Source organism: Calliopsis andreniformis, chromosome 10 (assembly GCF_051401765.1).
Source record: "Calliopsis andreniformis isolate RMS-2024a chromosome 10, iyCalAndr_principal, whole genome shotgun sequence".
Taxonomy (NCBI): Eukaryota; Metazoa; Arthropoda; class Insecta; order Hymenoptera; family Andrenidae; genus Calliopsis; species Calliopsis andreniformis.
The window spans coordinates 17,688,387-17,698,207 of record NC_135071.1 but is presented as its reverse complement, the minus strand read 5'-3'; the positions used below and the strand labels follow the sequence as shown (position 1 = coordinate 17,698,207).

The 9,821-nt window shown below is 37.9% G+C and overlaps 3 protein-coding genes across 6 annotated transcripts; 1 reads left to right on the top strand and 2 right to left on the bottom strand.

Moving 5' to 3' along the window:
* Positions 1-306: 306 nt before the first annotated feature.
* On the bottom strand, positions 307-3,990 carry LOC143184499 (putative RNA-binding protein 19). Of its 2 annotated transcripts, XM_076386775.1 has the most exons (12): positions 3,864-3,990; positions 3,583-3,787; positions 3,318-3,511; positions 3,017-3,238; positions 2,662-2,935; positions 2,384-2,593; positions 1,374-2,311; positions 1,101-1,303; positions 912-1,028; positions 744-849; positions 548-671; positions 307-479 (listed from the first exon to the last, which is right to left on the bottom strand). In XM_076386775.1, exons 1-12 carry the CDS (start codon positions 3,897-3,899, stop codon positions 412-414), a joined length of 2,697 nt encoding a protein of 898 aa, XP_076242890.1. In that variant the 5' UTR covers positions 3,900-3,990; the 3' UTR covers positions 307-411. The 2 variants fall into 2 exon arrangements, with proteins under 2 accessions (XP_076242890.1, XP_076242891.1); XM_076386776.1 differs by lacking the exons at positions 307-479; positions 548-671 and having other exon boundaries at positions 744-865.
* A 275-nt stretch (positions 3,991-4,265) lies between these two features.
* Pnkp (Polynucleotide kinase 3'-phosphatase) lies at positions 4,266-6,856 on the bottom strand. 3 transcript variants are annotated; one of them, XM_076386816.1, is made up of 9 exons: positions 6,741-6,856; positions 6,371-6,539; positions 5,791-6,281; positions 5,482-5,727; positions 5,342-5,410; positions 5,004-5,273; positions 4,658-4,939; positions 4,516-4,577; positions 4,266-4,458 (listed from the first exon to the last, which is right to left on the bottom strand). In XM_076386816.1, the coding sequence occupies exons 2-9, from the start codon at positions 6,510-6,512 to the stop codon at positions 4,335-4,337; spliced, it is 1,686 nt and encodes a 561-aa protein (XP_076242931.1). In that variant the 5' UTR covers positions 6,513-6,539; positions 6,741-6,856; the 3' UTR covers positions 4,266-4,334. The 3 variants fall into 3 exon arrangements, with proteins under 3 accessions (XP_076242931.1, XP_076242930.1, XP_076242932.1); XM_076386815.1 differs by having other exon boundaries at positions 6,635-6,826; XM_076386817.1 differs by having other exon boundaries at positions 6,787-6,814.
* Positions 6,857-7,036: 180 nt separating this feature from the next.
* Positions 7,037-9,392, top strand: LOC143184371 (tRNA (uracil-5-)-methyltransferase homolog A). Its single transcript, XM_076386558.1, has 8 exons — positions 7,037-7,330; positions 7,405-7,569; positions 7,639-7,834; positions 7,909-8,036; positions 8,109-8,359; positions 8,435-8,663; positions 8,778-8,970; positions 9,042-9,392. Exons 1-8 carry the CDS (start codon positions 7,037-7,039, stop codon positions 9,290-9,292), a joined length of 1,707 nt encoding a protein of 568 aa, XP_076242673.1. The 3' UTR covers positions 9,293-9,392.
* The last annotated feature ends 429 nt before the right edge of the window (positions 9,393-9,821 follow it).

The window sequence follows — 9,821 nt, the reverse complement described above, 5'->3', positions numbered from 1 at the left end:
ATCGCCTGGGACGTGGGTCGGCGAATAATGCAGATGGTGCTCGCAGGCACGTGTGAGAGCAAGTCCCAACTCAGTCAGGACCCAGATACATGCTATTAGTAGGCGGCGTGACGCGCTGACATAGCGCCGCTAGAAATCCTGAACGTTTTCGAGAAAAGTGAGACACGGAGAAAAAGTCGCGACGTGACGCGAAGGTCAATCATTGTGCATTGTGCCTATTCGCAACTCGATAAGCACTTTTTAACTTTCGATCGGCGACTCGGCTCGCTGCCAATTTCGCAGAGGAAACGGGCGAGATAGTGTCAGTTGCCACGCCTCTTCCTTGAATATATTTTCTTTACTTTCATACGTTACAACTATGTACAAAGTCCTATACACAGGTTCGATTGAGTCATGGATATATTAAATTGATTACTCCGCTTCTAAGCCCATATCCTCGGCGGATATCGTTGACTTTTTACTTCTCTTGGTGGACTCCTCTGGAAATGGATAAATATGTTCATTAAATATAGGAATATATTATAAGATAAACGATAAGGACTCCTACCTTGGTGGAAATGTTTCGCAGTTCTTTTCCTAATGTCTTCCAAACCTTCCTCGGCCTGGGCCCACTCTAGCACCAGCCTTCTACCGTACAAGTGGGTGCTCTGACAGAGAGCTTTGAACGCTTTCTGCAGATTCAAATAGCAATAATTAAACACGATATTCGAGTCGATAGATAATTCTGTGAGCTTTACAATTACCTTAGCTTCACTCTTCGTGTAGTACTCCACGAAAGCAAATCCTCTGTGCTTCTCAGCACCAACAAATTTCTTGGGCAGTCGTACTGCCTTTAGCTCTCCAAAGGCCCTAAGAAATGATCAGACTATGTCAAACTTTACTCTCATTTTTGGATTCAGTTTAATACATACTTGAAGAGTTCAGTTATTTCTGCCGCAGTTGCTTGGAATGGCACATTTTTTATGAGAATCTTTGTGCCTGTTTGTTCTGTGACTTTGGACGTTTTTTTAGCGGTCTTCACGTCGGTTCTGTGGATAATAATTTGGATTAAATTCAAATTCAATTTGCAGGTGTTACAGCTGTGAAATTAGAGAACGTACGATAGGGTTCGCTCAGAACGTTTGAGCTCCAAAGTCTTCCCTTCCAACACTGTCATTTGTAATACTTTCAACGCACGTTCTGCATCAGCTTTCCTCGTGTATCGCACGAACCCATAACCCATGGACAACTTGGTGCCAGGGTTCTTTGGATCCTTCTTCGTCGCTATTGTAGCATAATGCACGGGGCCACATTTGCTGAAGTACTGAAATATCAACAGGTTTTAGCTACTTGTAATAAAAAATCCATCCGACTTCTCTTTTTTAAATATCTACCGTCTTTAATTGTTCCTCTGTTGTTGTGAAATTAATGTTTTTCACGAAGAGAGTGGTGTCTGGTTCAGGTTCTTCTTCATCCTCATCTTGGTCCTCCTCTTTGTTCACAATATTTATTGTCTCTAATTTCTCTGCCTCCTTTCCAGTTTCCTCAGGTGTTTCCTCCTCCTTCCTCTCCTCCTTTCCTCGACCTTCCTTAGTTTTATTTTTCTTAGTCGGCGCGCTGGTGAAGCTATTGTCTGGCGCCCATTCCAGATAAAGTGGCAGGTGTTTATATTTAGTATATGCTAATTTGGAGAACGCCTTGCGCGCCTCAGAAGGCTCCAGGAATTCCACCATCGCGGTGATCCCTGAGGGTGGCAACACGATCCTTCCCAGTTCGCCGTGTTTGGCGAATAACTCTCGAATCTCTTGCACGGGAGTCGAAGCTGGTAAATTTTTTACGAGTATCACAGTCTTGGACCTTTTGCTTGCTGGCTGATTGAAAGCATCCAAGCAGACACCGTTGTCCTCCAAGAAGCTTCTCGTGTCATGAACCAGTTGCGTTTCTCCTAGAGCTAGTTTCACCGCAGCGCTCATGCCTTTCGTTCCATCTTCGAGCACCTTTTCCTTTGTGGTATTGTAAGTAGCTGCGATGGCGTCTGCTACTGCGTTTTGACCTAGGAACAGAGTGTTCCAGTTGTGCGACGATCCTGCAGTCGCCTTGTCCTTCAGCTCTTTCTTTTGCTTGAAAGTTAGTCCCTTCTGGTCGATTTCTTCTAAGGGATCGGGTTTTGCCTTGCCAGGAAGTAGGTGTAACATTCTACCATTTAAAATTGAACCGTCTAGCTCGCTGTAGGCCTTGACAGCGTGCTCGGTCATCATAAAAGTCACTGTGCCAAATCCTTTAGGTTTTCTAGTTATCTTGTCTATGGGCAGGTTCACTTCAGTCAGGGGACCTGATGGAAAATAGGAAAATTAGAAGTGTGAAGGTAGTTTTCTTGTCAGCGATTGAGGTAATGAAAATGTACCATATTTTTCGAATAACTTTCGGATATCGTCCTCAGTTGTAGTATAGGATAGGTTTCGAATGAACATCCTTCCAGACTCTGCTATGCTTTCCTCGCTTTTTAATGCCTCTTCTTGCTTCTTCCATCTAGCGTTGCCATCGTTCTCATTCTGTTCTTGACCAGCCTTTCTTTCGGTTTCTTCATACTGTGTTACGAATATTTGTTTTCCATCTGTAACAGTAAAAAAAACATTAGAAGAATACAAAGAAAATCGTTTATTTAGGGGGTAAAATTAATACCTAAAAAACTTTTATTTTTTAATAGAGCTTTCTTTAAATGTTGCTCCGTTTTGAATCCAACATATGCTATGCCCTTAATTTTCGGTGGTATCCGTATTGATTTTATCTTCAGTGGACGGAAAAATTGCTTGATATCTTTTTTCTTATGATTGTATGTTAATCCTCTGAGCTTGACAGTGAAGAACTTTACAGGTCCATGTGTTGGTGTATTCTTACTGTCTTTATCTTGATCTGTTTTCGAGTTTTGATCTTTCTTTTTCAATGCTTCCATGTACTGAAATCGAAAGCATAGGCTAATTCATTTACAAATAATTTATTAAATGATACAGTGTTGAAATAATATATTTTCAATTACCTCTAAGTCAGATATAACTTTGTCTGCAACTTTTTGCTTTTCTCCTTCCTCTTCATCTTTCTTCTCAGTACTGTCATCTGTACTACTAGATTCTTTGTCATCATCTTCATCATCAGTGTCCTTTTTACTCTGAATAGTTGTTAGAATTGTATCGTTATTCCATATAGCTTTGTCTGTTGAATGACTTTCAAGGAATTCCATGAATAAAGGGTCATTTTTATGCTGCATACAAAACAATTAAAAAATTAGAAACCTTAGAAGTTTGAAATCTTGAATTAATAAAACTACACAGATACAATACCTTTTCCAATGCTTCTTGAACTTCATCTTTTGTATTTTTCTCTTTTTTGCTCTTTTTATCTTTCTTTTTTTCCTTTGTTGCATCTTTACTTAAAGATTCATCTTTTACTACATCTATGGAATCCTTACTGCTTGCAGCATTCTTGGAGCTGTCAGATGCATATTTACTCCATGATCTGGGTTTAGAAGAGTCCCCTATTAAATACATTAAGAAGAATTAATTATTCAAGTATATTATCTATAATATATCAAATGGTTTACTGTACCTAAAGCCACACACTGTTCTATAGATATTCTACAAGTATCAATGCAGGTGTTATCAAAGTAGTCTTTTGCAGCAATAGCTTGCTCCTCAGTCTTAAACCCAATGAATGCAAATCGCCGAAACTTTCCATCTTTCGTGTACTTCAGTTGCACATCAGTTACCAGGCCCTTCTGACTGAATAATTCTTTTAATTTATTATCTGTAATCTATAGATTTTCATTTGGATTAATGCTTCTAATTCATTATATTATTATGATTGCATCACTAAGTTTCATTACTCACACTTTTCGGCAGATTTTTTACTATCAAACGCGACATTTTGGGTCATTCATAACTAATTCTGAAGGGAATACTTCAATGATTGTTTACGTTGTGTAGCAGCAAGTAGAACTGTACCATGTGGTTTTAAAGAGGTTATGTTTCCCAGGGTTGTAACAGGTTAAAAACATATGGGAAGAACAGGGCCCCAAATTAGATAGTGTCGTCCCTGAGTAAAAAAGTACGATAAGGATAGAGAGATAAAAATACAGGAATATTAAAGAGAAATCAATTAGAAGTATCTCTATAAGCATAAATTTATTAAAAGTTTATGCTTTTACATTAATCATTTTTAAAATAGTGTAAAAAGAGAAACAGTACGTCTTTTGTTGCAGAATGTTTACAAATACAAAAATAAATATTAAATGATAGTAATACTAATAATTTATTATAAAGTACATATATCACGTGGGTTTCAGTATTAGAAACAGGTGTCTAACTTTCTAGCAAATACATTTCATAAAGTTGTCGATGATCTTCCTCCTGAAATTTTGGGATGAAATTGATATTTACGATTTCTGTGAAACCTTCATTTAAGCTCGGTGGTTGGTAATTTTTTCTGTAAAAAGATCGTAATTAGAGTACAATACGCTTAATGAATCTTTATTCTACTTACAGATAACTGTTTATGATCACTTCAGTGATTTTCGCGTGACTAGAGTCAGTTAGCTCTCGAAACTGAAACAAAAATGTTGGTAGAGAATGTGTTTTAACTATTCAATTTTTATAGTAACATTCAACGATGGGTATTTCCTTACCTTATTGTTGTGTTTTGCATGCTCGACGCTCGTAGCCATAAGGAAACACCTTACAGGAACTTTGTGTTTCTTTGCTACGTCGATATATCTCTGTCTAGTCGCGACATCTGTATTAATATTATCCACGACCACGCTATTCTTTTCATTAAGATGCTTTTCTACCATGCTAATGCACTTCTGCCAGCTCCCAAGGGTGTCTCTATTCACGTACCCATAATGACTTAAGTAATTTTTCACGAAATGCGATTTGCCTGAAGCTGGACATCCGACCATTAGGATTATCTGATAGAATATCAATTGATAGTTATTATTAGACTTTTAATATATTGTATATACTTTATTTCACCTCTTGAGTATCTGAAGTTAAGTTGCCTCCTACGCATATCTCAGTAGTTGGTATATCCTTGGGATTAAATTTAGGAAGTACATAAGGAGCTTCTTTATGTCCTAGGAAATGTTCCTCTGGGGTATAGAATTTTAAGCCCAAATTCAATGCCAGCAGTCTGTCTACTGATGAATGGTCCTTCTTTTTTCCTGGCGTCCAATTTTTTTGTCTGCCAGCGGCATCTCCCACGTAAAAGGAACTATCTTTATCAATGGGTATAGAATCGTTGTTCTTAACAAAAAAAATTTGTATAGTACAATGACAATTGCCTTGTATAATTGATTGATTGATATACTTACTTCTTCTAATTTCTGCCACATACCGATTGATGGTTTTCTGTAGATGCTACTTCCAGTAGCTATGAAAATCTGTGAATGAATACAGACATATAAAACAGTTCTATTTACTATTGTATAATTTTACAGTAAATGCAATATACCTGCATTGGAACACCAATTCTCTTTACTATATTCTTGAGTTTATTCCTAAAAGACTTAACATTTAGCTTTCCTGATCCTATGGCACCTTGATTTGTGAAGACCACTATTTTGTAGCCATTACTGTGAAGCATTTTTAGTTTATTTGGTACTTCAGGGTATAGAAGTTGCCAGTCATCAAAATCTTTGGGAAAAACTAAGCCAGAACGTGTTGTTATCAATGTGCCATCCATATCATATGCAGCTATCTAAAAATTAACATAAAAGATTTATCATACACATGTTTTATAAAAAATATTGAATCAAATTACCTTTGAACGACCTTCTACAGGTCCACTAGTATATATTATTAGTGCTCCATTATCTTTACTCTCCCAGACATCATTTTCACCATTTGTACCTTGTGTATCTTCTGGTTTATCAAAACTCATTTTCTCTCTTTTTAAAAATTTCAGAATACCATCATTTTTTGTTGTATGCTTTTCTTCTTGTACTTCTTCCTCTTTCTTGTACCCAGAGGAATTCATATCCTGAGAGTCTATTTTTGCTACTTTGGAAGAGCCTCCCTCAGTTTCATCATTTGTTTCGTATTCTCTAGTTCTTTTCTCTGGCAGTGAAGGTGGTGGTGGAGGATTAAATTCTATTTCATATGCATATTTTCCATATAGCATTTCCAGACGATCTCCATGTTTGCCTACAAACTTAATGTCTCTATTTGTTTTAAAACCATTAAATCCACAAGGTCTCTTCCCAATTTGTTGAATGAGGACTTTGCCCGTCTGATAATCTGCATGTAATTTAACTAACAAATGTAACAAATTTATGATCACAATAGTGGAAACACATAGCTATTAATTTTACATTTATATGGTAAATGCAACTGATATTTACCTTGTTCTCTAGAACATTGTGTGTCTGTAATATTTGTCTCTGGGCAACGACCTAAAATGACTGATCTTTGATCTGGCAAGTGTATTGTCAACAGATTCTCATCATTACTTTTCAAATAACAAGTCTTGGCTTGGTAATTCATTGTAATTTAAAATGGGGAATGACACTTCTGCAGTAACAAAGTTAGAAAAAGCGTTGTTAATAAACTTTAATGTGTTTAAAACATAATAATTAGAAAATTGCATCATTAAACAATATACATACATTAATACTATGTTATCACAAGAATAGTTTAAAATATGCTCTAAAAATAATGGAGTATAATTGGCAATAAAAAAATAAAGTTCTTGCAAAATTCTATAAAATTTACTTTAGTATCATCGTGGAACATCTTGTCTTTGTACTGTACTTTCTACCTTCCATTCTCTGATGAAGTATCGTAAATCGTAACGTAACCAAAATCTACTTTATCGTTTTCGAGACCAACTGTGTCTGTCAGGTAGGGTTGGAATCGATTGGAACCTAACTTGGCATAATAAGTAGCACGTGGTGTTTGGTGGACGAGAATAAAAACACGTGGTTTATTTGAGTGATTTTATTTATTGTGAAAGTTAAATATGATTTGCTAGTCACAGTTGGAATTGGTCGAAATAGTATTTAAAAGCAATGGCTACGAACGAATCGCCAGAAACGGAGAAAAATCCTTATGCTTACCTTGATAGGGATGATTTTACATCAGAGAAATACAAAATCGAGGTGCGTGGTTTGCCAAAATATTATGGGATAGGCGAATTTAAAAAGCTTCTTAACGAGAAGCTGGATTTACAATCTTGCAAAGTAAAGCCACCAAGAAAAGGCAGTGAGTGGCTGTATGTATCCTTCAGAAGCGAAGAAAACCGTCAGAAGGCTATAGAAACTTTAAATGGAATTCTCTGGAAGAACTCCAAACTTAAGGCACAGGTACTTTCATGTCTTACATCTACATTTTAATAAGTAACTAAGTACTAAACATATGGGGTCTTCTTGCAAACCAGATTGCAAAGCCAATGCCAGACCCATTCGTGAAACGAAAGCTGGAAGAGGAGAATGCTAATAACAAACGTTTGAAAACAGATGAAGAAAATGATGGAAGCATATCTATAGAGGACAGAGTCAAATCCACTACAATACCTCTATGGAATATGCCTTATGCAAGCCAAGTAACATGATTTATTTCAAGCATTTTTTTTAAAAATATTGAGCCTAAAACTATTGTGGTATATTTCTAGTTGGAGTTAAAACAAAAAGAGATGAGATCTATAATAGTAAACATTTGCAAACAAATGTTAAAAGAAAGTAAGGATGATCTCTTGAAATGGCTGAATCATCAGAAAGATAAATATGAAGGGTTACCTTGTGAATTGCTTCCCATTCTTAGTACAGATGCAACCACAGGTTACAGGAACAAGTGTGAATTTACAGTTGGTAATTGCAGATTAATTTTTTCTTCTTAGTGCATAAATTTTAACTTAGTAAATATTAAATATTACAAAATGTAGGTAAGAGCATAGATGGGGAAAAAGTTGTAATAGGATTCAGATTATCTAGTTATGCAGCTGGTTCCACAGCAGTGGGACCAATAGACGATCTCTGTCATATTCCTACCAAAATGAAAACAGTGATCAAAGTGAGTTTTCAGATAGGCTCAGCTGAATCACGTTAGCATTTAGATTCCTATTTTGTATTAAGCACATTTTAGGTACTGGAAGAGTTCGTGAGAAACTCTGAACTTAAACCTTTCCAACCAGTTGATCACAGTGGTCACTGGAGGCAAGTTACTGTTAGGACTACTCTAGGAGATGATCTGATGGTAATAATGGGAATACAGTCTCAAAATGTGAGTCCCGAAAAATTAGAGGAGTTGAAATCTCAGTTGAAAGATTTCTTTGAAACAGGAGAAGGCGCAATGGCAGGTGTAACATCTTTACATCTCCAACTAATGAACAAAAAGTAAGATTGTCACTGAAGAGTATTCAAAACTCAGAAACGTTACAATTCTAAACGAACTATACTGTTCTCATTTAGAGGCGTCGACGGTGGAGATAAATTTCACCATATCAGTGGAACAAAATACATAGAGGAGACATTACTAGGCATGAAGTTCAGAGTATCTCCTCAGGCGTTCTTCCAAGTGAACACTTTAGGCGCCGAGGTGTTGTATAAAGCAGCAATTGATTTGGCCAAACCTACAGCCGATACTGCTTTACTCGATATTTGCTGTGGCACTGGGACGATTGGTCTAGCTTTTTCAAAGGTATAGTTTACAGGATCCAATACCTTGTGCATATTCCCTCAAGAATCAACTACCAAAATCGTACTGAAAACTCCCTTTAACACAGAAAAAAAGAATAAACACAAGCCATTTTAGCACTGTGGCGAGGTTTTCGGCCTAGAAGTGGTAGAAGACGCCATCAAAGACGCCAGACAGAATGCAATCGCGAACGAAGTGACTAACTGCGAGTTTTTCGTCGGCAAAGCGGAGGATATCCTCTCGCCAGTCATTCGGCGAACCACGAAGCCAGATGTCATCGCTGTTGTGGACCCTCCACGAGCTGGACTCCGTAAGACAATATTGGCCAGGAAGAAACATCTGCTTGGAGACTACAAGCTCATACACGTGCAACTGTTCCAGATCAGAGAGCCTTGCTGACTCTGCGCAAGGCTAAGAATCTGTCGAGGCTGGTGTACATATCCTGCGATCCTCGAGCTGCTGCGAGGAACCTGGTGGACCTAGCTAGACCTCCCTCGAAGCAATACATCGGCGAACCCTTGGTACCTGTGAAAGCTGTGGCTGTCGACATGTTTCCGCACACTAAACACTGCGAACTAGTTATCTGCCTCGAGAGACTCTCCGTAGCTATGAAGGCCTGCGACTCTGCCTAACGATCGCAGCGATATATGCTCGTTGCTGTTGAAATTCGAATGAAAGTCACCGTCTTTTGTACTTGTAATTCGAATAATCACTTTATTCGATATAATAATACCAAGACCATGTATCGGATATTGTCAACGCAACAAGGTATTCGCAGAAACGAAAGGATAATATCGATTACATCGGCCTGCGTGAACACGAGAGCGTAGGCTTAAGCTAAGAAGTTGTGTGGGTTCGCAGGGAGGGAACTTACCTTCCATGGATCGCTGAGATTGGAAAATGGAAGGATCGATGGGGTAGCTGAGACGTAAGCAGAGGGTGGCTTGTAATTTAGAACCAATTGAACCAGCACAGCAGGTTTCGACTTGCTTGATACGCATGCAGTTGGTACTTTTAATCGTTACTTGTATGCCGATTGATTTATAAGCCAGAGAAACAAACAGTGTTGACACAATGAACTCGTATATCCGTTGCTCTCGCGGTCGTCGATGCTCGGTAGAGAAAGGGGTGTCGAGGGGGAGAGAAGAGGTGGAGATCCCG

What these genes read in the sequence shown, in the direction of transcription:
- LOC143184499 (XM_076386775.1), bottom strand. Translation starts at nt 3,899, where the DNA reads ATGTCGCGTTTGATAGTAAAAAATCTGCCGAAAAGT. An exon ending in CAGAGGAACAATTAAAGACG is followed by an intron (nt 1,304 to 1,373) that starts GTAGATATTTAA and finishes TTGATATTTCAG; the next exon opens with TACTTCAGCAAATGTGGCCC. An exon ending in TGCGAAACATTTCCACCAAG is followed by an intron (nt 480 to 547) that starts GTAGGAGTCCTT and finishes ATCCATTTCCAG; the next exon opens with AGGAGTCCACCAAGAGAAGT.
- Pnkp (XM_076386816.1), bottom strand. Translation starts at nt 6,512, where the DNA reads ATGAATTACCAAGCCAAGACTTGTTATTTGAAAAGTAATGATGAGAAT. An exon ending in ACAATGTTCTAGAGAACAAG is followed by an intron (nt 6,282 to 6,370) that starts GTAAATATCAGT and finishes TACATTTGTTAG; the next exon opens with TTAAATTACATGCAGATTAT. An exon ending in GAATTGGTGTTCCAATGCAG is followed by an intron (nt 5,411 to 5,481) that starts GTATATTGCATT and finishes ATTCATTCACAG; the next exon opens with ATTTTCATAGCTACTGGAAG.
- LOC143184371 (XM_076386558.1), top strand. Translation starts at nt 7,037, where the DNA reads ATGGCTACGAACGAATCGCCAGAAACGGAGAAAAATCCTTATGCTTAC. An exon ending in ACTCCAAACTTAAGGCACAG is followed by an intron (nt 7,331 to 7,404) that starts GTACTTTCATGT and finishes CTTGCAAACCAG; the next exon opens with ATTGCAAAGCCAATGCCAGA. An exon ending in CAAGTGTGAATTTACAGTTG is followed by an intron (nt 7,835 to 7,908) that starts GTAATTGCAGAT and finishes TACAAAATGTAG; the next exon opens with GTAAGAGCATAGATGGGGAA.